The 25,600-nt window shown below is 39.1% G+C and overlaps 1 protein-coding gene across 6 annotated transcripts in view; it reads right to left on the bottom strand.

The window, feature by feature from the left end:
- The window catches only part of LOC109107929 (ras GTPase-activating protein nGAP-like), an 85,360-nt gene that overhangs the window by 10,142 nt on the left and 49,618 nt on the right, over positions 1–25,600 (bottom strand). For 4 of the 6 annotated variants that reach the window (XM_042718560.1, XM_042718559.1, XM_042718558.1 and 1 more), the window contains 9 exons: positions 15,419–15,528; positions 11,998–12,110; positions 4,521–4,674; positions 3,753–3,851; positions 3,088–3,642; positions 2,857–3,001; positions 2,625–2,769; positions 1,669–1,905; positions 1,181–1,382 (listed from right to left, as the gene is read on the bottom strand). In XM_042718560.1, coding sequence (XP_042574494.1) covers positions 1,181–1,382; positions 1,669–1,905; positions 2,625–2,769; positions 2,857–3,001; positions 3,088–3,642; positions 3,753–3,851; positions 4,521–4,674; positions 11,998–12,110; positions 15,419–15,528 — 1,760 coding nt within the window. The remainder of the gene's footprint in view (positions 1–1,180; positions 1,383–1,668; positions 1,906–2,624; positions 2,770–2,856; positions 3,002–3,087; positions 3,643–3,752; positions 3,852–4,520; positions 4,675–11,997; positions 12,111–15,418; positions 15,529–25,600) is intronic. The other 2 variants (XM_042718562.1, XM_042718563.1) reach the window with 1 other exon arrangement.

Here is a 25,600-nt window from a genome sequence, read left to right as displayed (position 1 = left end):
TTGCATTTGCTTATGTCTCAAAGAAAAAAATCCCCCAACTAATGCTAAAATATTCATGAGAGGCAGTTGGTACTACATCACTATAATATTGAAGGTTAAAATTATAGTACTAAAATAAACTAAAAGTTAACTTTAAATTACATAATTATAGTTCTATTCCAATTAATTTAACATTTGAAATATAAACATTTAAATGGTGGCTGTCAGAAAAACTTGATGGATTTAAGCAAACTTAAATACTGAAGAACAGTAAAAATTATAATGATTATGTTATATGGTGCAGATATTTATTTTGTATTCATTTTTTATATTTATATTTTGTATTGATATTTTATATTCATTTTTCTAGCTGACTAAAGTTTATGGTCACCAATTTTTTTTTTTTTTTGAAGTAAATGTGACATTCTTTGAATATTGCAATAAAATGCACAGAATTTGAAATTTGAAAGTTTATTTAATATCAAAAGTAGGGATGCACGATAAATATCAGCACGTTATTTAATGCGCATCTTAACAGTAAAGCCAGTTCTGTAATCAGCGGTAAATCTCTACACGTGCGTGCTTTCACGTGGAGCAGCATTTACTACACAGAGCCGTTGTTCTCTGACAAGCTGTGCAAAACGTACAGAATATACTCATGGTTTTGTGCAGCTTGTCAGTGAACAACGGCTCTGTGTAGTAAATGCTGCTCCACGTGAAATGACAGAACCGGCTTTACTGACGAGATGCGCATTAATATCGTGCTGATATTTATCGTGCATCCCTAATCAAAAGTAACAAATCACAAAGCTTACTGCGATTTATTGGATGCGATGTGTGCTACAATGTTCTGTTCAATAACTGAAAACAGGTTAGACTAATTCTTGGGATTTAAGAATCAATATTGTTTCGTAAAAATAAGAATCGTTTAAAATTGAGAAACCTTTTTTCTTTTTTTTAGCCCTGGTAATTACTATTTTTTATGCCAAACGTTTTAAAGGAAAAAAAATTACTGAGTGCAAGAGGTTTACATAACATCTCTTGTAGGCAGGTGTGTTTTTTTACACCCCCCACTGTCACGCCTTTTGAACAAATTGAAGCTCAGCTGTTGTAAATCTCTTTAAAACCAGACATTAGCCTACGGTAGATTTTGTTGTAAGAGGTATTGTTGCAGCATAATGGTTTGGAGGGATTTCTGTACCTTGTCCAGCTGAGACACCACCTCCCACAGCAGTGAGTGTAGCACCGACAGCTCACGGCCCAGGTCAATGTAGCCCTCAAAGCCCGGGGTGTTGGAGATAGTCTCAAGATTTGAGATTTCGAGCAAAAAACGGGTCATACCAGCCCACTCGTGCTCCAGGAAGTCATTCATGAATGCCATGTACTCCTCTTTATTTCCGAATCTGATATAACAGAGAATATGATATGCATAAGAAATTCAAAAGTACTGAGTGCTCAAAGGCAGTTTCATGATGACTGCATTTACACACACAAGAATATTCCAATATTAACAAAATATTAAATGAGAATTTTGCCATACACTGATTATGTAAGTGTCACCTGATTTCCATAACAAAATGAAGCCATTTTGACTCAAATTCCCATTTTCACAATCAAAATCTGAAACTATTTAATATGAATTTTATGAAGTAAACAATGTGTACTGTATGAAGAGTTTTCCTGACATACTTGGCAAAGTTAGCGAGATTTTGGATGACTTTGGCAATGAGGGTGAGTGTTCGAGAGGTACGGTCGTCTGGATACTCCTGCATGAGACTGAAGAGTGAAGGGGACATGATGGCAGGGCACAGGAAACGCAGGAAGAGCGATGCGCTAATCAGACGCTGACTGATGTCCTGCTTCCCTCGAGCATGACACTGCTGCTTCCATGATGCAAACACCTCCTTCAGTTCCCGTGGAAAAACACTGACCAGAGCACAGCAGCAGGTTAGGATGGAACTAATGCAACTGTAAGCATGAGCATATGAACAAACTACAAACAAGAGCAATGAAGCTGTATTTCTAGTTACCAGTAGAAACACTGTGAACTGCATATAACATATACTGCTTTTCGAAACTTTGGGGTCGGCAATATTCTTTATGTTATTGAAAGATGTTTCTTATGCTCGCCAAGTCTGTAAATATTATTACAATTTAAACACATTTTAAAAAAATATATTTTAACATTTAATTTATTCCTGTGATGGCAAAACTAAATTTTCAGTTGACAGTGTCACATGAAACTTAAGAAATCAGTATTTGTTATTATTATCCATGTTGAAAACTTAGTTAGAAAACTCATAAGAATCTATTTGAAATAGAAATTTTGTACATTATTTGTTATAACCGTCTTCGTAATTGTCACTTTATAAAAATGTATAAATATATTACTGACCCCAAACTTTTGAATGGTAGTGTAAATCTGAATTTATAACAATGGTCTGGAAAAACAATTTATGACTTTTCCATTTGCTGAATTTCTGAAGAATTAAGAATTATTGAGACTATGCACAAGAAAATCCCAGTTTTTAATTACCATGAACCCTACTTGACTTTGTTTCTGTTGTTATTCAAGCTTCTACTTAGCTACTATTGAAGATTCTGTTTTACATAAATTATGTCAAGTTCTAGGAACTGAAAAAGTCCAGTAAGAGTTGATGATCTTGCAGAAGGCCAGCTCGCAGCACATCTTCAGGTTACTTTGGTGCTCTGGAAGCTCATTGCTGGAGCACTTTGATGGGTCTACTTCACAATTTTCATCTGACTCATAAAGGGCTTTAATAAACTCTCCTACAAAGCAACACAAACATATAAGTAAAGGGTCTTCTTGTTACACAGGCTTCTTAATAAATACACCAAGGTAAACGTTTAACTTACCTAATGCATCATGTAGGTACTTCTGTCCCACCAATTTGAGGTATTCTTCAATGGCTTTGGTGGCTAGCGTGTTTTCCCTAAAGATTAGCACGTCATGATCAGCACAGCGATCCACCTCTGACATCACCAGATCCGTTAGGAAGTCCTAATAAAAAAAGTTCAATCAACGTCTAGTCATAAACAAGTGATTATAGCTAGTTTAAGGTATTGAGATCTCAACTGGCATCATACCTTCGCCCGTCCCGTGCTCTGCAGTATGTGCACGAGCGCACTGGCCATCTCCTCTTTGTTCTTCACGCTGATGACAGGCTCCAACACAGAGCACAACATGGTATAGTTATTGGTCACAAACTCTGCAAACTCTTTGTACTGCTCCATGGGCAGGATGGTGACAGTCTGGAAGCGAGATTTGATACGGATGGAGGGGCCTCCACCTTTGGTTTTGCTGGTGGTGGGGGTGCTGACCGGATACCATTTCTCCACAAACTGCCTTCCCATTACTCCCTGCACCGGTATGTTCACCAGGCCCACATAGTTGTTTTTGTCCTTTTTCTTTTTCTTGTCCACATCACGATAGATGTGTACAGTGATGCTCTTAATGGACGGAACGCCAGAAAACTCAAAGTGTTCCCCCCAGAACAGGCAGTCAGAGCGGGTTTTGCTGGTGGTGCGGGCGTACAGCACGTCATCCAGACACAGCTCACAGAAATACTTCTTTTTCGGTGGCAGATCTTTGGCTTCGATGATCCACAAACGGAGGATGTTTTCTGCTCGTCTGCAGTTGTCCTGGTGACGGAATGACAACGATTGAACCACAGAAGCTCATTTTAAGTATAAAACAAGCATGCATGATTTTGCATTGATAAAAAAAAAAAAAAAAAGCATGTTATGGTCACCTTATTAGGCTGCACAGTTCTCTTGAGGTTCTCCATCCATTTGTCCCGTTCAGCAGCAGAGGAGCAGCTGAAGCACTTACTTCCACCCGAGTATGCCACCTACATGAAGAGGGCGAGAAATTCATCAATTCATTCAAATGAAGCAAATCATTCATTTAATTCAGATGTTATAAATAACTGAACTGTATCCAATATAACCCTTCCAAAATATTATGTGGTTGTGCTTATGATGTCAAGATAGTTACACCACAGTAAAACATTTGGGGCTGGTAAGATTTTTTTTTTTTTTCCTTGAAATAAATTAATTTTTCTATTCAGCAAGGACATATTAAATTAATCAAAAGCAAGAATAAAAACATTTATTTCTATTTCAAATAAATAATGTTCTTTTGAACTTTCTATTCATCAAAGAATGCCAAAAAATTGATTGTTTTCCAAAAAAATCTTAAAATAGCACAAAAATTTTCAACATTAATAATAATAAGAAATTATTCTTGAGAACCAAATTTGCATACTTGAATGATTTCTAAATATATGAATATGTGAAATTAAAGACTGGAGTAATGGGTGCTAAAAATTTTGCTTTGCCATCACAGGAAGAAATTACATTTTAAAATGTATTAAAATTGAAAACAGTTAGCTTACATTGTAATAATATCTCACAATATTACTTATTTCGAATCAAAAATCTTTCATAAACTTGAATGGTGGTCTACATATAAATGTCAATGTGATCATGGGAATAATGCTAAGAGGTGAAGTTTGTACCTCAAAGCAGAAGTCTTGTCCGAGAATGCTGCTGTGTAAAGGTTTGATGTAGACGTCCTCCTCCATACTCAGATCCAGAGCTTCGACAGCACTGCCTGGAGTCAGCAAAGACTCATGGGAACAGGACTCCTTCAATTTGGGCAGGCCTCGTGACCTACAACAGCACACAGAAATACAGAAACTTTAACTCAATTACTTAAGACTCAGCCAGATCATTTAGTAATAATTACATCCTCTCTTCCGATTCTGATATTTCAGTCCCCTTCCTCACTGGCTACACAGTGTCCCCAGCCACAGGAGATTCAATATGCAAATGAGAACTGGAACAAATAGTTTTGGCTCAGAAAGATTGATTAAAATCTCCTATGAATCATTCAGTAAAATAATAAAGAAATTACAGAGTATGGCCACAGGGAGGCAGTCAAACATAAGAGAGTGAGTGTTTCCGATAAAAACAACCATTTCATTATATACACACAAACACAATAACCAATTTCTACTTCTTTACCATAATTAAAACATTATTTATTATATAATCTATCATGAAACAAATTCCAGATTCTCCCTGCATCCAGAAAGAAAGTTTATACCTACGAAAAACAACTAAAGATCCACTTGAAGGAGTATCCCAAGAGCATATCAGGGTATTAACGCATTCCTGAAAAGAATCGAAGACTCCAATCCAATATTTTTCACTTCATTTTTTTGGTGCAGGCATAGAGCTACTTCACTGTAGCTCAGGTGAGGTTAAAAAGGACACAGAAAGCTGATGTGACAAACAAGAAAGAGGGCTGGCCAATGCAAAGTCCCCGTGAGAGTGTTACCATGGGGAGCGCCCTATGAGGAGCTGAGGAGCGAGGGATGAGTTGACTACACAAACATCTTAAACACTTCCACACACACACCTAGACTTCACACCTGAACTACCGCCACAGTTGCACAACATCCACACCTTGACATTACTCACATGGTTGGGCTGTTTAATGAGAATTCAGTCTTAAGATGAGACCAGAAGAGAAAATACAGACATATCAGACATATACGTACTGTGTTTTTGAAAGAAGTATTTTATGCTCAACAAGGCTGCATTTATTCAATCAAAAAAATATAGTAAAAACAACAGAAATATTGTGAAATATTATTACAATTGAACTGTTTTCTTTTTAAATAAATTTCAAAATGTTCATTTAAAATTTCAAATATTGTTTCAAATCTTCCTGTGATGGAAAATCTGATTTTTCAGCAGCTATTACTCCAGTCTTCAGTGTCACATGATCTTTTAGAAATCATTCTAACTTGCTGATTTGCTACTCAAGAAACATTTCTTAAAAACTTATGTTGCTTCTAATGCTAAAAACAATTGTGCTGCTTAATATTTCAATAGAAACCTTTTATATTATAAATGTCATTACTGTCACACTGGATCAATTTAATGCATCATTTCTGAATAAAAGCATTAATATATTTTACATTCTTACTGACCCCAAAGTTTTGAATTAAAGTCTGAAAAAAAAGCAATATATATAAAGAATATCAAGTCATAATGGCCTAATTTTGGTTTGTGTGTAATTTTATTTATTTTCAATTTATTGAAAATGTGTCCTTGCTGAATAAAAGTATTACTTTCCTTCAAAATATTACATAAAAGAAACAAACAACTGAACTTACTGACCCCAAACATTTGAACAAAAGTGATATGTTTATATATTTATAGATATGCCTGTACAATCAATATGTGTTTTACAGCAAACCAATATAAAGACCGCAGACTCAGAGTATAATACAATGAAGTATGTAATACTACTACATAAAAGCTTAAAGAAAATGACTGATAGGAAGAGACAGCTACTCCTGTAATGTACTGTACACACATTCTTATTTAGTTCTGTGCTGAAGACCAGAGAAAGATACAAAGAAATCAATTCCTGAAATGTGCGGTTTAAAATCAACAAGCTTTTTGCTTGTTTTCAAGTTGACATTTACTATAAGGTTGAATGCAGTGACTTTGCACATACGATCAGACAGTTGGTCACGCAACATGGACGATCCTGGCATAAGTGCTTCATAGAAAATCTGCTGGCATCAGTTTTTCTCGTTATGAGAAATTGTGGTGATGCCTGCTGACTTAGATAAAAAACAGATTACCACAATGATTGGCCTCTCATCTGGCTCACATCCCAACAGAACCCAAACACCGGACCAATCATTTATCACAAAACATCCATTACTGTATCTGTCCACATTACCGCATATTTTCCCTGAGATATGATCTTTCAGTCAGAATTGAATATAATTCAGTTATACAGCCCAGATATTGCGGAAAACTACAAAAACACATTACTACATCTCAGTTTGTATGAAAAAACAAACAGCACAATCAATGTAGTGTGATTCGTGAACACACAAATTAGCTCTTTTAATAAAACAGTTCAAACTCACAAGTTATTGAATCACGAATCAATCTAAAGTATCTTTCACCAGATGAAATTTACAAATTTACTGAACTGACTCACTTCCTGAAACTTCTGAATCTCACTCTCAGCCTAAGTGAACTGTTTGTGGTTTGTAAAACTGAATGCAATTGCATATGACAAAGTGATGTTTAAGATACATCTATCCATCTCCTCCATCCAAACAGTATCTCCTTCCATCTCCATTTACAAAGGCGTGGTACACTGAAACGGACAGCTGATGCAGAAACAGCAGGGTGACTCCTGATGGAGGGCTCACTTCCAGCTCTCGATACATTTCACCTGCGCTGACTCGGACAGCTAAGCAGATCAGTGCACAGTCAGCCCGTATCCGGACACAGCTCTCCCTCATTATCCAAGAAATCTGATCAGTCCTCTGGGACTGCGGTGCCACATTTAAGCTCTTTACAGTCAAAGCTTCCAAGTCCACTATGAATACAGGACTAGTAATTTCATTCAGACCACATAGTGAGAGGTGATTCTGCTACAGCAAAGGTCGATTACTTCAAAGCCTCTAATGAGCTATTTACATTTTCTTTTCAGCTACGAGTTCAAATGTTTTCCCATAGCCAGCTATTCAGCAAAGCCAAGAAAGCAGAAAACTGTAGCCTTATCTGAAGAGAGGTTTAGTCAGCTTTAGTTAGCACCTGGCATGATCACAATACATGTGGGAACCCATTAGGTTTGGGCATTTTCTTTTGCTTTGTGGTACGTCTGACAAATGTTCTTGTAGTTTGAAATGTAAATGAACAACCAATCACATAAATAAATAAACAAATAAATAAATAACATAATATAAATAATTACTCCCACATAATGAATTAAAGGGCTAGTTCACCCAAAAATGTCCCTCATGTCGTTCCAACCGAGAGCTCTCTGACCCTCCCACAGAAGGCAAGGATCCTTAAACGATTAAGGCTCAGAAACGTAGCAAGGAAATCGTTATAATAATCCATGTGACATCAGTGGTTCAACTGTAATTTTACGAAGCTACGAAATACTTTTTGTGCGCAAAGAAAACAAATAGAACAACTTTATTCAACAAGTCGTCTCCTCTGCACCACCCTATTGCACCATTTTGTGGCATTTTACATACATAAACAACGTATGCTGTTCAGTGTCAACAGCTCTGTATGTGGATACGCTGTTTACATTTTGATCTAAACGTAAACAACGTATCCGCGTACATACTCTCCAAAATGGTGCTATAGGGTGACGCAGAGGAGACGAATTGTTGAATAAAGTTGTTCAATTTGTTTTCTTTGCACACAAAGAGTATTCTCGTAGCTTCGTAAAATTACAGTTGAACCACTGACGTCACATGGATTATTATAACGATCTTCTTGCTACGTTTCTAAACCTTTTAAGGATCCTTGCTATCTGTGGGAGGGTCAGAGAGCTCTCGTAATGCATCAAAAAATTTCTTCATTTGTGTTCTGTAGGAACAAAGGAACAAAGGTCTTATGGGTTTAGAATAACATAAGGCTGAGTTATTAATGACAGAATTTTCATTTTTGAGTGAACTATCCCATTAAAAACATTATTATGAAAAAATAATGAGTGAAAAACAATAAACTGGCAATTTTTGTTATCAGTAATGTACATGCCGATGTGCTGTTTGCTTTCAAACCAAAGTGTAAATACACGTAAAAAACGTACCCTTGTGGCGTGGCTGACACAGAAGAGCGACACAGAGGAGAGGAATTGTTGAATAAAGTCGTTATTTTTGTTTTCTTTGTGTATTCTCATCACTTCATAATGTTACGGTTGAATCACTGATGGCAGATGGACTATTCTGACGATGCTTTTCAAACTTTCCTGGACCTTGACACTGTTATTTATTTAGCAGTCTATTGGACAGTCTCAAGCCTCCCTGTTTTCATCCAGAATATCTTAAATTGTGTTCCGAAGACGAACTAAGCTTTTAGGGGTTTGGAACGACATAGGGGTAAGTGAATAATGACAAAATTTTCATTTTGGGATGGAGTATCCCTTTAATGCCTTATTCTGCATGACCATATTCTAGATTCCGTAACTTTAACTCCCTCACTTACTATAATCAGCAAATTAGGAGTTTAATGAGGGAAAACTCTTAGTTAACAGTGAATATATGTTCCCTAATCTAAAGTGTTACCATATTTTCATAGTGTGTGATATGATTAAAAAGCAAATTTTTAAATGCATCTCAGTCATACAGGTATACACAGCATCTAGCGAATGATATGACATTGTGTAGTCAATGTAGTCAACTGTAAATGAGTGAATGAGTCAGCAGTTTTAGATAGCCTACATGAATGCGTAAAATGTTGCTTAAGTTGTTTCAAGCGCCTCATGAATTCTGCACCTCGGCGAGATGTCATGCAAAACTTCCAGTTTTCCATCCTCTCTTTCCACTGACAGCTACTCGCAGTTGTTGCAGAAGAAAGTCTCTCAGCATCGTGCTGACAATGACATTATTACTAAAGCAACTGATGCAGATACACTGGAAGATGACTACACTGAACAAACAAATCATACTTCATCACTTGCAAAATGACAGTGAGGACAGGGAGTCCTAAAGATCAAATATGAAAACAAATTGGAATTTTCTGCAGTATGAAAAAATGAGTTCTACGGGCTACTTTTATGGTTCATAAACAAGTCGATAATGCAAATATAGTACTGTTTAAAAGTTTAGGATCAGTAAGTTTCTTAAGCAAAAAAATCAGCATATCAGAATGATTTCTGAAGCATCATTTGACACTGAAGACTTGAGTAATGGCTGATGAAAATTCAACTTTAATAAACTGAATTGAAATTGATTGAAAATACATGTTTATTTTTAATAAATTAATATTTTAGATAGTTATAACTATTTTTACTGTATTTTTTAAATCAAATAATGCAGCCATGGTGAGCATAGAGACTTATTTGTATGCCGTGTCTCCAAGCTTTCTTATTCATTTTGCTATGTTCTACATATCTTATTTATTTGGCTCCACAGTGTTTACGTATTTTCAGTTTTGTATACTTATTTCAATCTTGTGTTATTTGTTATTTTAATGTTAGGCATAGCCTAGGCTATAGCATGGTGTATTTTTATTCGGTTTGTTTATAAAAGTTCCATGATTTATATATAGGCTAAGTGAGTTTGACATTGTATTTTGTTGTTGCTTGAAAGTCACTGCATTCAAGCAATTGACACCGAATTGAAAAAGAGTCTGCTGAGAGTTCAGTTGTAATTCATTTCAATCAAACAATCAAATGCAGTTCCTGTTTTGGCCACACTGAAACAGCCACACTATCACATGCCCCACAACACACGCTCCTTCCTGGCATTACTTTATGAGCAAGAGGTCCTCACAAACAGATGCACTTAATCCACAAGGAGCAGCATGAGACATCAGCATGATTAGAATCGCGTCTCCTCCTCATCTGTAGTCTAACCGCAGCAGCTGTGGCCATTAGAGTATACAGAGAGAGCGGATACACCAGCAACATCACAGCCAGAGCCCACAGTCTCCATCCTGTCCCAGCAAACACAAACAGAAAGGCTGGAACTGCAACTTCTGGTTTGTCACCACAGGTAACCAGCCCTAATTCAGCCCTGAAGCCTGTGACACACTGTTTGTGTAGTAATAAAAAAAAAGACTTTCCTTAATGCTATTACCAGCTGTTTATCCATTAATCCTCTAACTGAAGTAAGAATTACAGTGCTTACACACCTGAGTGCAGCACTGCGAAAAAGTAAAGCACAAGCAAATCTGACAAATCAAATGACAGAAAACAAAGAGCTGCTGTCCATGTGATACAACATCATCTGGGTGGACAGTTTTGAACAAAGGAGGTCAATAATACCTGAAGAAAGTCATTTATCTTAAAGGCAGAAAAAATTACTTCTCTTAATGAAAACTTGTCTTAAAAATGTAACAAACAGCTGGACAACCCATTACTCTAATGAATGATTATACCCCCCCATTTAGTCTAATGAGCCAATTATACATTTCTTTCTCAATAAATAAATAAATAATTAATTAATTAATCACAAAGTGTACCATGGGCGGTACGTTGGAACGCTAGCAGGCTAAACTGATAAAATAAAATAAAATAAAAGATTTATTTTGTTTAGAACAAATAGGAACTTTTAAATGGTGATTAATGAACAAAAGAGGTTTTGTGTTAAACAAAACAAACAAAAAAAAAAACACCAAAGCAAAGCAAAACAAAAACCAAAACAACCAAAACAAAATAAAAAACACCAAAGCAAAACAAAACAAAAAACAAAGCAAAGCAGAGCAAAACAAAAACCAAACTAAACAATTTCACTTTACCAGAACACAGTTAGAAAGAAAAATAATTCTTTTTGTTAGAACACATGGGAAATTTTGAATGTCAGTCAATGGAGAAATATTTTCATGGTAGTTTTGGGAAGAATCAGCCCCTGCTAACCAGCCAAAGTATTTGTAATACAGTGCATTCCACTAGGGGGCAGTAAAAAAGGTGCAGTCAAAAGATTTTTCAGATCATGCCAAACATAAATTAAGTCAAATGATTCCAAACTTTTGACTGGTAGCGTAAGTGCAGTTTAAATCGCAGCTTCAGCGCAGTAGCTTCATTAGGGACGAACTGTCAGAACGGTTCTGCCAGAGAGCTGTCAGACTGCCCGAAAGGTTTAAAATTTCTTTTAAAACAGATCTCATGTTATGTCAGGTCCCGGCACAGCATATTTTCCAACCAGCTGCTTGCTATAAGACACAAGCATGAAATCAAGCTGAATTTTTGGCCTTGTTTTATTAGCATAGCTGTTTATAATTAAAGAATTATAAACTATTGCTTTACCTATAAAAGTTAAGCAGAAAAGATAATCCATTCAAATATATATATTCAATGAAATGAAGACGGGTTTGAATTTATCATTTGAAAGATAACCGCACATCTGTCTCTTAAATTCTGGTCAGAGACACAAAAAAAACTAAAGGAAATTCACTGAGGTTCAGTCATGAGAAACAAACAAGCGTAAGTTGTACCTGTCATTTTCTGTTGGTCGTAACGATGGGAGTCTAAAGCTTGTGTTGCGATCCAGCTTTGTTTGACTCTTCGTCCTTTTGATGGATCCTTTCAGTCGTTTGCTTAAAAAACCCTGTGAAGCAGAAGCACAGAGAAAGTCAGATGAGTTCCTATGAGAAACTCATGTTTTTCAGTCGATGAATGACGGCTGAGTGTGAGGCTGTGCCCGGCATGACTCAACCTTGCTTATGATTAAGCGTCTGTATATACAACTATAAAGTCATGATCAATTATACATGGACACCACTCGCTGAAAGACCCCGAGAACATATGACAGAAACAACGGCACCATCACGACAAAGCAGACGGCAACTTTGAAAAGACTTCATTGACCTTTCAAAAGCAGGTTTGGGACATTAGAGGACAGGCAGCTGAAGTAAAATCCAACAGACCGTTTCAGCAGACATATCAGTCTATCTTGGCGGTAAAAATGCACTCGCACAGAGTAATATGGGACGGCCAAGGCCGGCTGAATAGTTTACCGTCTGCTTGTAGCACAGTTAGTGCTTGCTCAATGTCTTGAAGGAAAACAAAATATTAATAAGTAACCAAGTCATAGAGCTCAAACTGCCACCTGCGGATATATAAGTGAGTAATATCTGGTTCTGGGTCAGAATGAGCTGTTCTTACGAGGTGTGTTGGTTTCAGCAAAACAGGAAGGAAGAAATCATCAGCATATCCATTCATGTCCATTGAGAGTGTGTTAAATTACTAGGAGGTGCACAATAAACAAATTAAATAAATAGCTTTGTTATGCCTATGATATCTGATTCATTGAGACTGTAGGAGAAACAACATAAATAATTAATTGCTATAATTATTAGGAATAATAATCATAATATATGTTCTAACTGTGAAATCTGAATGAATTAAGTCTGTTCTTCTGGGAGAAGCAATCCAAATGACTGAACGAACAAACACACGAATAAAGGGAAAAATTACTATATTTGTTTAATATATTATTATTTTCTGACTCTGAAAAATTGCATTTTTCAAAGGAATTAAAAAATGTGTATATTGGTTGTCAGGTGCTATTAGAGATTTTGAACATAAAAAATAATTACTAGCTTATCACATTTGTTAGAATTTTCCCTATCGGTCAGAAAATATGACTAGACATACTACTGTCTAACCTGTTTTACAGTAAATGTATCATTCTGAAGAAAAGAGGAAGCAGGAAGAGAAAACCAGGAAGAAAACTACCTGTAGTAAATCACACAGGGTTAGTTACTACACATAAAAATCATGTAGGACAATGACAATGTCTAAAAAAAATAATAATAAAAAAATAGGGCAGGGGAAGTGAGATTTGTCTTGTTCAGATGAGTGCTAGACTGTAAGTAGGAGCGTTTGGCTAGTAAAACGTCATTAACAGAAAAGAAGTGGAATTGTATGTGATAAATTAGTCATTCCTCATCAGAAGAAGGATGAGAGAAAGCTTTATGTTTGAAAAGTGAAATAGAGAGGTAAAGAGAAGAGAGAAGAAAAGAGAGAGCAATGAAGCACTTATGTGGAGGGCGTTGCTGTACGAAGTCTCAGAAAGGGCACTGTTTGGAAATTATCCAGCAAAGATCAAAATATCTTTCAAATTCCCACTCTGAATTATGTGGACACTTAAACACCACAACATTTGAAAAGCTTTCAGCATCAAAATCACTGGCATAAATATGAAGCTAGTCCTCACTAACAGTTTCCACTCCTCTGGGAATCATGTGACATCTGCTGATGTATCTTTAAATTCAGGCTGTCCTAACAACTGACAGGCTTCAACGCCGTCTTCACATAATTCATATATCAGTTATATGCTGCCTCAACAGAGCTCATTAATCCCAATGCACCTGTCAATCAATGCTTCCATATTCCTAATAGAAAATGACTTGAGCTGTAATGAGACTTCAAATTTCAAAACACATTCAACATTCTAGTTTTTTATCTGAGTGCACCAAATAATTTTTTTTCTAGGAATTTTGTGACAGAGAGACAAATATGCACGATTAAACACTTAGAAAATGACACACAGAAATGCTGGAGATATAAATATCTGCCTTGTCCCACTTCCTGCCTGGTTAAAAATATCATCAAACAATTTCTAATGCTTCTCAGAGGCACAGACTGTTTCCAGAATGTGCCTTTGTTACAACATAGCTATCAGAGGGAGCGTCTGCTCATTGTTCATGCAATGTAGTGCTGAAAATACTGCATAAAAACTCAAAAAGAATGCGAAAACTCAAAAGGTATGTGCATACACCATATATACATACATCATTGTGCTTAACCTCTGTCCTCACACATTGGAACTGGCCTGGAATAAGGAAGACCATTAGTGGCTGGAGATAAACGGAGGAGGACGACGCTTCACTAATCAGGGGCTCAAGAGGGTAATTAAAGTGGGGCATTTATCCCAAGCAGGGATTCTGCTCTATTTCTACATCAGTGCAGTGTGACATGTAACCAGCCTTTTGCAAAAGACGATGATTGATAGTGGGGACTAAGTAACAGCAGTGACACTAATATGAAAAATTACTAAATTTTAAGCAATTTACTGTCGTTTCAAACCTGTATGACTTACATTCTTCTGTGGAACACAAAGTAAAATGCCTCAGTGTTGTTTGTCCATATAAGTAAAAGGGTTGCATGTTGTTCTGAATATCTTTTGTCTTCCACAGAATGACATGAGGGTGAGTAAATGATGACAGAAATTTTGTTTTTTTGGTTAAATGTCCCTTTAAAGCTTATGTTGAAAACAAGTTCAAGCTAGATTTTAGGTTACATTTGTTTGTTCAAAGTTTTTAGTTATTCATCATTCAAAACTTTACGAGCCATACTGGTTTGGAACAACACAAGGGTGAGTGTACATGATGGCAATTTTCATTTTTGGGTAAACCATCCCTTTATATTTTTGACAGCAGCTCAGCCGTCTCCACAATAGCATAGTTTTTCCATTCACTTTTTCCATAATTTAGCAGTGCAGCATTGCAAAATTTCAGATCATTTTTAATAAAACACTGAATTGTGACTGGAACTTTACAGCCCAGCAAGTTTAGGCAAAAATCAAATGCTCTCCTGAACAGTCATGAACTTTTGGCATTGCTGAATCTGATTCATTCCTGTGATTCAGCTCATTCAGACAGTTCATTTACATGAACTGAAAAATAATACTAATACATTTAAAACAAAGGGGGAAAATATTACTGGATAATCCACACTGTAAGCTCTAATAGCCCACAAAAACACATTCAGGGGCCTAAAAATGAAATAACAGCTGAAGGCCAAAGAGTGCTGGCATTGCAGACTGTGAGAAGTCACTGAGGCCGGAGATATATGATGAATTGAGATGAATTGGTATAATGCTGATATGAGTGCTTTGTTAAATGAACTCACAGGCACTTTGAAGGGTGAGGAGTTGGGGGCATCCATGGAAATGTTCTTCTCCGAGCTGCCCAGCCCCGATATGCTCCTCCGCCTGGGAGAGCGCTCCGCAGACGCTTCCGCTGTGAGAGAAGAGAGGAAAGCAGATCAGATCAGATCAGAGGAAGTCTTCAGAGAGACTGGGATGATGTCTTTAAATGTTTTAATAGGCGCACTAATGATCAGAGAACTACAGATATTTAAAACATTGAGTTGGAAAGCTGTAACACGGGGTAGTCGACTGTGGAAAACTTCCAGGAAGAAGTTTGGCGCTTTTGATGAATTACTGATAATGCAGACACAGGAATCATTCTAAGTGGAATCAACATTTGTGCCAAACATTATTACTACTTCTGTGGCTGCACTAATTTAGAAACGATGGCTGACACATAATCAATAATTATTTCATTATGTTATAGCTTAGGTCTATATTATGAATACTTAAAGCCCAATCAGAACGCAGCAGTGCTGTGGTGTATGTTCAACTGCATGACAATTAAGTAGTTCTATGCCAGCATTAGTTGCATATTACATTTTGCCTGTATTTATATTCTTTATTTATATATCATTAAGGTAATAATAATATATGCATAATAATATATGCAAGTGACATATTTTGAAAAAAATATATATATATATATTTTCATATAAATGCTTTTTTAAAAATATTTCAAACAGACCCTCTATTCATCAAAGATAAAAAAATAAAAATCACAGTTTACACAAAATATGAAACAGCACATCTTTCAACATTAATAAGCACCAAATCAGCATATCAGAATTATTTCCAAAGGATCATGTGACACTGAAGACTGGAGTAATGGCTGCTGAAAATTTGGTTTTTCCATCCCAGGAATAAATTATTTTCAAATATATTAAAATATAAAACAGATACTTTAAATTGTAATGATATGTAGCCTTAGTGAACACAAGAGATTTCTTTTAAGTACCAATACAAAATCTTACAGACCCCAAACTTTTTTTTAAATAAAAAAAAAAAATCTGAAAATAAGATTAAGGATGCACAAGAACATTATTTTATGAGCATCCCTAATAATGATGTTTCAAAGACAGGTGTGTCTTCCTTTGTTTCCACATTTCAAAACTGCCCCTGCACCCATGATTGAACCTCCTGACCAGTCTTAAATGTAGTCTGGGTCTAATAAAGTCACCTGCCCTCTGTAAATCTATCTCTCCCCTAATGATGCCCAGCGGGTCACTAACAGAGAGCTCACGTCTTGCTAAAGTGCCAGTCAGACAGGTTTAAAAGAGTGAATTAACCCAAAGCTTTCAGTAAGTCCTCTTAATAAAGCACTCATCCATCCACTCATGAACGCTCACTCTACCTGCCACCACCAGACCTCCAGATGGACGCCCTGTGGCTCTCACATAAAGTGGAATATTACTCATTTTTCTTTCGTAGCCAAGTTTATTTTTAATTTCCTCAGATCGATTTATTCTACATTTGCAGGGAGCCCCGCAGCTGATGTGTGTCAAGGATGGAGCAGGACGTAACCTACATCCAAACACAACCTCCCAGAGATCCACCCCTCGGGCCGTCCTCCTCACTGAAGTGTGCATCACCCCATAATGAGTTAATTCACCCTGAGAAATAAAAACCCAGTCCATCACTGAGCAAAAACTGCTGCAGAACTCCTGCTTCTCAACGTCTGCACTGAATCAAGAAACACTGTTGAAATTGACCCAGAGGTCCTGGTCCAAGACGCTGCGTCTGGTTTCAGCTTGCAGGCCTCAGTGGATCCATACAATAGAGATTGTGCCTGGTCAGTTGGAGAGCTGCCCACTGCTGCTCAAGATCAAACCCTCGGCTCACAATAAAGAGCTTAAAGACGTATTTCACTAAAAAAATTCTATCCAAACAATGAAAGACAATGGGGTCCAAAACAGTGGCGAAGCCAGAATTTTATTTTTGGGCAGGCCTGGGCATGTTTTAATTTACTCCCTTAATATTTCTCCTGTGGCCTGAAGACATAGGCTAGTGGAAAAATATATAAATTAATAAAAAAATAAATAAAGAGTAAAAAAACTTTTTTCTTTTTAAAGTTGGTGCTTGAAATAAAAAGGTTTTTTCATTGATGATTGCAGTGTTAATAATTTTAATTATAGGCCTATAACCCATTTTATAATAAACCTGTTTTGCAAGACCTTTTTAAAAACATTTTCAATGAAGAGTAAACTAGCCAAATCTTAATTCAGAGCTCCCACACCTAGATAAACTTCAAATTCAAGGACCTTTCAATGCCTTTCCAGGTCCACTACCCTCAAATTCAAGGACTTGATGTGGGGACAGATTTCAAGTGAGAGCGAGGTTACATCGTGTTGTCTTGTAAGATACATTGTTACAGTTTTCATGTCTCAAACACAACTATGCAAAAAAATTTTTTTTTGCATTTATTTTTGGCCATGACAGAGATCTGATATTCTATTTGTTGTATTTCCGTTTTGCATAAAACTGAAGAATGTTCGGTACATCCTATACTGTATTCCAAAATGATATTAACTTTTGCATGGATTTTATTGTAAACAAAAACGCACACAATCATTGCCGACTGTAGAAAGTAAAAACTGAATCCCAGACATTTTGGGTGATTCAAAAATCAGAGGAAAAAAAACTTTTCAAAAACTTTCCTGGGCCTTGAAATTTTTTTTTCAGGATTCAGAAACTTTCAAGGATTTCAAGGACCCGTGGGAACCCTGTTTATTATCCTTGCAGTGCGTCAGTTAAGCGGTGATGCGTTATGAAATTATTGCAGGCAAATAAGTTGTAATATTAATTTACTAATAAAAGTAACTTAATAATAATAATAGGCCTAATAATAAGACGACTGTAACAGGCCTACATTAACTGAAAATCCCAAATAAGATATAACTAAAGTATATAAAATTATTTTATTCAGAAATGCCATGTATGTGATTTTTTTTTTATTTGTTAATTCATTATTTAGATTAATAGGCCTACAAATTAGAAAACAGGTGCAGTTAATTGCCGGCGTCAGTCACAAAAAATAAAAAAAGGGCTAATCTTTGTGAGGACGACTGGCAACAGCTGGTCTTATATTCTTTAGTCACCGCACAAAACAAAAACACTGAATTATCTCAAATGACATTCATAATCGGCCTGACAGTAGTGTTTCCCCAGCTTCACAGAATGAACCGGTTCACGCGTGTAACCGAAAGTCTTACCCTTACTTGTGGGCTTGTTTACAGAATTATGCATTGCTGCTGTTTCTCTAACATTACACACCACAATATAAATAATTGCAAGTGCCATTGTTGATTTAACACACCACAATATAAATAATTGCACGCGTTTCAATTTGCAACCCCTCCGAATGATTCATTTAGTGTGTTATATTTTGATTCACTAAAATTAACCGACTCAAAAGAGTCATTTGCTCGGGAATCGTTCTACTTCGGTTGGACTGTGCTTTAGGAGTCGGTTCTTTGTAGTAGTAGTGAATCAAAGAGTCATTCTTGGGGAATCGGACTACACTAGTCACGCCGTTTGTTTCTGACACTACTAGAGTAGTTTAGAGTATTTTAATTTTGCGTTTCGTCCAAAAAAGGCGGGAAACACAAGTTTAAGAAACGTAAAGACGTCATGAAATTAAAAAGAACAGTTTATCGATTCCAAACCTCAGACAACATACACACTACATCATCATATGGCTGTCTTAGTATTTGAAATAACACTAATAACAACACTATAATACAACTTCGCAGTAGACCAAAGTCTCAAATGTGTACGTAACGTAATATTAATTTAAACTCCCAACTAAGTTACTGCCGTGTGTTATCTTTTTCACTTCGGCGCTCTCCGTCTCAGCAGCCGTATGTGTGTGCGTAACAGTTTACCAGTTGCTCAAATCCGTGCAAATGACGAGTTATACAAAGTGTCCTGAGTGTGCTGCTTTATTGATCTCTCCGGCACGCATCCACATGACCCACAATGTTGCAGTGAACACACATACTCAGTGTTTCTCTAATGAATAAAACAGGAAAAACAAGGGAAAAACAACATATCCGCTCTATTCCAGGCTGTACAACACCACCATGCGTGTTCCGGACTACATTACCCAAGATTCCCTCCCACTCATACTACAATTTACGTCCTTGCGACATTAAAGGAACATCTCCCTATTTCCCCTTCATCCCACAACACTACCCCCACTCTGGATGGTAATTAACTATAATACCAATCCAGCACCCCTTGCATAACAACATAAAATGTATCAACATTTCACAGTGCAAATAACAGGAAGAAATACATCCAACATACTGCCTCCTGTTTCTTTTTTTTTTTTTTTTTTTTTTTTTTTTTTTTTTTTTTTTTTTTTTTTTGAGGCAACTCCCCTTGATGGAGCATACAGTCCATGTTAGCGAACTCCACTCAATAAGACTCTAGCCTTTGTAATCCAGCCCCACGTGACAGGGTAAACAGTCCATAAGGCAGAGGGTAGCACGGTGCTTGGATGGGGAAAAAAGGATGACATAAAAGTTCTTTACACACAGTCCCTTTTTGGAAGCAGTCCAATTAGTGGATGGAATCTCTCTTCTACATTGCCTTTTTTTTAAGGAGGGAATAGCAGCTGAGCATTTTACACACAATAGCAACACTAATAATATCTTGTAATTGATAAACTCACCCATAGGCACAACAAATAACATCCACATGGGTCAACATAGAAAGTAAAAAAAAACATTAATGCAACATTAACTCTCTTTTAACAGTAGAACAGTTGGTGTGTTTGTCAAAGTCTCTTTTCCTCGAGCATCAGTCTGTCCAGTCACCAAACCACTTTGGTGGTCTCTTAACTCGTTGTGGCCTACCCCCGAGTTGGCCGTTAACAGTCAATGGTTGACTTGGTTGCACCGTGCTACCTTCTCCGCACTGCACATTTCTATCCTCCTGTTTAGTCATTGGCACATCAAGTACAGGCACCTGTTCCATGCCGCTGTCATTTACAGGTTCCTCTGCAAAGAGGTGAGTGAGGCCAAGGTCAAGGTCACTAAAGTTAGCTCCAAGACTGGGAGTAGGAACCTCCTGGGGTTGCCAGGCTTCCAAACTTTTAAACACCCAGCTATTTTCCAGGGGTTGTCGGGAATGATACGGCTTGAGCTTATCGTGATGAACGACCTTCACTTTTGTCTTTGGACCTTTCTGAATTCGATACACCATATCATCCAAGTGTCCTAGAATGAAGTAAGGACCCTCATACGCAGGTAGGAACTTCCTGATCTTATTTTGCACCCTTTTAGTCCCGTTTTATGAGGTACCACACAGCATCACCGACCTTATAATGTGTCCTCGCCACATTCTTGTCATATTGCTTTTTGGCACGTTCAACAGAACGACCCAGTTGCTCTCTGGCAATTTGATGTGCCAACCCCAACCTTTCTCTCATTTCAGCAACATATTGTGGGGGAGTGGGAGCTGAGGTTTCACTAAAAGGCAGCCCTACAACTAGATCAGCAGGCTCCCGTCAACTCCTCGCCCGAAAAGCATCATGTTTGGGGTGAAACCAGTGGAGCTATGCTTGGTAGCTCGGTAAGCCATCACAGCCATGGGAACCATGAGATCCCAGTCCCAGTGACACCGCTCTGAAGTGGTAGCCATTATTTTCTGGAGGGTGGCGTTAAACCGCTCCACTTGTCCATCCGACTGGGGTCGGAAAGGTGTCGTTCGAGTCTTCTCAATTCCTAATAATTCACACATCGCTTGGAAAACACAAGATTCGAAGTTAGAGCCTTGGTCACTATGCAGTGTTGATGGTGCTCCGTAGCGACAGACCCATTCAGTAACTATAACCTCTGCAACAGTGACCGCCTGGTCATTTGGCAGGGGGTAGGCTTCCACCCACTTAGTGAAATAGTCCTGCACCACAAGAATATAAACGGTTTGAATCGTTCTGTATCATTCATGGGGCCCATTAAATCAACAGCAATCCTTTCCATGGGAGCCCCCACCCGAACAGTGCCCATTGGCGCTTGCGGGGTCTTTGTGGGTCGAGCCTTTGCAGCACAGCTGGCACACGTGCGACACCAGAGTGTAACATCCTCCCGCATCTGGTACCAGTAATACCGTGACTGTAATCGGGACAGCGTCCGCTCCACCCCAAAGTGTCCACCCCCACTGGTCCATCGTGCATCTGATGCATAACATCCTTCCGAAAGACTTTTGGCAAGATAACTTGAGGATAAAACTCAGGGCCCTCCATCAGGTAGAAACGCCTTACCAGGGTGCCGTCTTTTAGATACAATCTATTCCACTGGCTCCAGTAAGCTTTAGTCGCCGGTCCATAAGGCAAGACATCACCCCAGGGGAGGCCGTTCCCCACCTTCCTCGATCCACTTTTTGATTGGGGCAATATCGCTGTCAGTTGCCTGAGTGGAGCGAAGTTCCTCAGCAGTCCACCCTAGAAATGAAGCAGTACTTGCCGTCATGACAGGCTGCACTACCCCCCACTGAACAGAACTCAGGATTAGCATTTCCAGTTCCATCATTTCCAGGTCCGATGTCAAAATCACACTGAACTGCCTGATGACAAACCTGAGGGCTACTGGAAGAAGGTTCGTTAAGGCTGCAGGCACAATTTGAACGACATGGCCTCCTGGATAGCACATCTGCATTTTCATGTTGGCGCCCAGGCCGATGCACAACCTTGAAATCATACTCTCCAAGCTTTTCCAACCACCGAGCCAACTGTCCTTCTGGTTCTTTCATGTTTATCAGCCACTGCAGACTACTATGATCTGTCCGCACGACAAAAGGTCTGCCCAAAAGATATTGACGGAAATGTGCTGAGAACTCCACTACAGCCAACAACTCTCTCCGTGTGGTGCAGTAATTTCGCTCCGTTAGTGTCAATCCTCGACTGCCATAGGCTAGTACGCGTTCCTTGCCATGTTGGAGTTGGGATAACACAGCTCCGATTCCAAAATTGCTGGCATCCGTATCGAGAATGAGGGTCGCCATGATCCATAGGATACCCCAGAACCGGAGTGGTGGTGAGTAGCTCTTTCAGTTTTTCAAATGCTTGATTACTTTCAGGGGTCCATTGAAATCTGGCATTCTTTCGCAACAGATCATGAAGGGGCTTGGCCACGGTGGCAAAAATCTCTGACAAAGCGCCGGTAGTAAGATGCTAAACCAACGAATTGTCGGATTTCATTAACACTTGTAGGCTGCGGCCATTCTCGAATCTTTTCCACCTTCTGAGGATCAGTGCCGATGCCCTCCTCTGAAACTACATGACCCAGATAAATCACCTGGCGGCGGAAGAGGCAGCACTTGGCAGGTTTCAACTTGAGGTTGGCCTGGCGCAACCTTTCAAATACCTGCGCTAGTCTTTGGATCATTTCCTTGGCATCCTTCCCCAGAACAATTATGTCGTCCAAGTAGACTAAGCAAATTTCCCATTGTAATCCAGCCAGGACACGATCCATTAAGCGCTGCTGGAATGTCGCTGGGGCGTTGCACAGCCCAAATGGCATCACATTCCATTCAAATAACCCCTTCCTGCTGCAGAACGCAGCAGCCTGCCGTGCCCTTGGAGTTAACTCCACCTGCCAATAGCCTGAAGCTAGATCCAGGGTGCTAAACCATTTCGCCATAGACAGAGTGTCCAGAGTATCCTGGATTCGCGGAAGGGGATAAGCATCTTTGATAGTGCGTTCATTCAGGATTCTATAGTCCACACACAGTCTGTATGTCTGATCTTTCTTCCGAACCATAACAATTGGCGAAGCCCAGCTGCTATGGCTAGGGGCAGCTAAACCCAGTGTCAAGGTTTTGCTGGATCTGTTCGTCTGCACTGCGCTGTTTCTCAAAGGCCATTCTTCGGGGCTGCTGTTTTACCGGCGGACATGGTCGTGTTTGGATGTCATGTTGCACCAGGTTTGTGCGACCCAGGTCCATCGGTCCAGCTGAGAAAACATCACCATAAGTGCTTAGGAGTTCTGCTGCTCTTCTTGATCCGACTTCCCCCAGATGCACTATACTCTCAGCATATAAAGACTGTAAATGACTTGGAACAGTTGTAGTGGTTGGGCTCGCAGTTGGCAGCTCGGAATTGGCAACCTTTACGACATTTGCAGGTTGTAGAAACCCGGCAATGGCCCCCTTCCTTACTTGCACGGCAATGGTGCCTGGGTTATACAGTCTTATTGGAATCTGTTTATTGGGTTGAGCGTCAACTACAATCCGTGCCACCAACACTCTGTGTTTCTCCATAAACCCTTTTGTTGGACTCAGTAACACATTGCCCTGCACATGCTCTCGGAAATGATGCATTTCCTGGCACGATATATTCACGTCCTGCTTCCAGAACAGCGGTGGGTGCTATTCTAACAATGTGGACCCTGGATTTGTTTTTTGGGATTAAAGTAAGGTATCTGCTCACCGAACAGTACAATTTTCTGACTGCCAAAGTCGAGACGTGCTCGGGCTTGTTCCAGGAACGGATGTCCAAGAATGGTTTCTGTGTCCTCGGTTACATCGGCCACAATGAAGTTAACGCTGACTGTGTGTGTTCCAACCTGTATCGGCACGTGGACTTCCCCAAGAACATTCACATTTATAGGACCTATTCCTTGCAGAGCCTGTACTGTCGATAGTTCAAGTGGGGGTCGAACTCCTTCATGAATAGTCTCATAGCAGTGACGGGGTAGCACATTCCTTCTCGCTCCACTGTCCAAGAGAGCACATAGCTCCATGCTGTATAACAATGTGTGTATACACATCTCAGGACCAGCGCCCTTTACCTGGAGAATGGTGGAGGTAGGTTGGATGTCAGCACAATGGTGTAGTACTGGAGCTACACGAGGCAGATCGAGCCTGGGTGAAGGGCAGTTCCGTCTCATGTGTCCAATGCCTTGGCAGTTGTGGCATACGATCTCTTCCCAATTAATTTTCCCTCGTTTATTGAATCTAATTGGCGCGGTTTAGATTCCATTCTGAATGTTTTCTGTCTCTGATCAGAGTGTGGCGACACCGAACCCTCTCCTTTCACTTTCACTCGGTTCGGGGCATTCACGGACTGCTGCTGCTCTGGCTCTCCGTTCCATTGGCCTTGTGGCCGACTGCATGAGTTGTGTTACACTAGCGGCAGTTCGTCGTGTGGTCTCATATCTATGAGCAATATCGTAAGCACGACACAGTGTACGTGGGCGCTCTTCCAGCAGTCTTTGCACAATGTCAGCGTCCCCCATGGCGTTAGTGAACACTTCAACGCTGATGGAGTCCTGCTCTCTTTCAGAGCGATCTGCATAGACAATGGAGACTTTTTCATAGATATCATCTCTTAACACATGTAGCGGCTCACCTGCCTTGCGGACCCTCTGCCTCAGCTCTATTTCCAATGGCAGCTGCGTGCTCAGATGACGGGCCGTACGCGGCATCCATTTCCTCCACAATGCGAGCATAATCCCATCTACCCGACCTGGGGTTTTTATGTATCACTGCACCTGCTGCTCCGACCAAACAAAACCTCATCTGCACAGTCATTGTCCTTTCAGACCAGTGATTAGCTCTGGCACAATCCTCAAACCGATTTAAGAACTCTCTCCATGACATTGATCCATCAAACTGACCTGGTCGGAGAGTAGGAATCTTTCTCTTGGGGTACTGCATTCCTCTCCACTGTCAGATGATAGATCATAACATGCCTGACGTGGTTTTCTTCCCTGCAGGCGATGTCTTATAAACTCAGGAAAACAACTCTCATCAGCATTCATATAAGCAGTTTTATTTTCAGCCTCTGGAACGCTATGCTGGACTGTACCACTCTCATGTGGAAAGCGATTAATTGGTGACATTGGTTTAGCAGTTAGGTCTTTGTACACAGTTTGTGGGTAGTAGTTCAGATTTGCTGGCGTGCTCTGTATGTAACATGGTGTGTCAATTCTACTGTCACATGTAAACTCACTTTCCACAACACTTTTGAAAGGGTTGGTTTCACTCATAATCTGTGGTGGTATTCCCGGCTCAAAGCAACGCGCAGGTCCGTTAACTGTAGCTGATTGAGGGCAAGGAACAAAACTTTGCTTGAACGGATTATTTTTACTTCCACTATTGGACACTTTAACTTCCAATTCATTTAACCAAATCCGCGAATGAGATGTGCGTCCGTTTTT

Source organism: Cyprinus carpio, chromosome B2 (assembly GCF_018340385.1).
Source record: "Cyprinus carpio isolate SPL01 chromosome B2, ASM1834038v1, whole genome shotgun sequence".
Lineage (NCBI taxonomy): Eukaryota > Metazoa > Chordata > Actinopteri > Cypriniformes > Cyprinidae > Cyprinus > Cyprinus carpio.
This window is presented reverse-complemented; position numbering and strand designations above follow the sequence as displayed.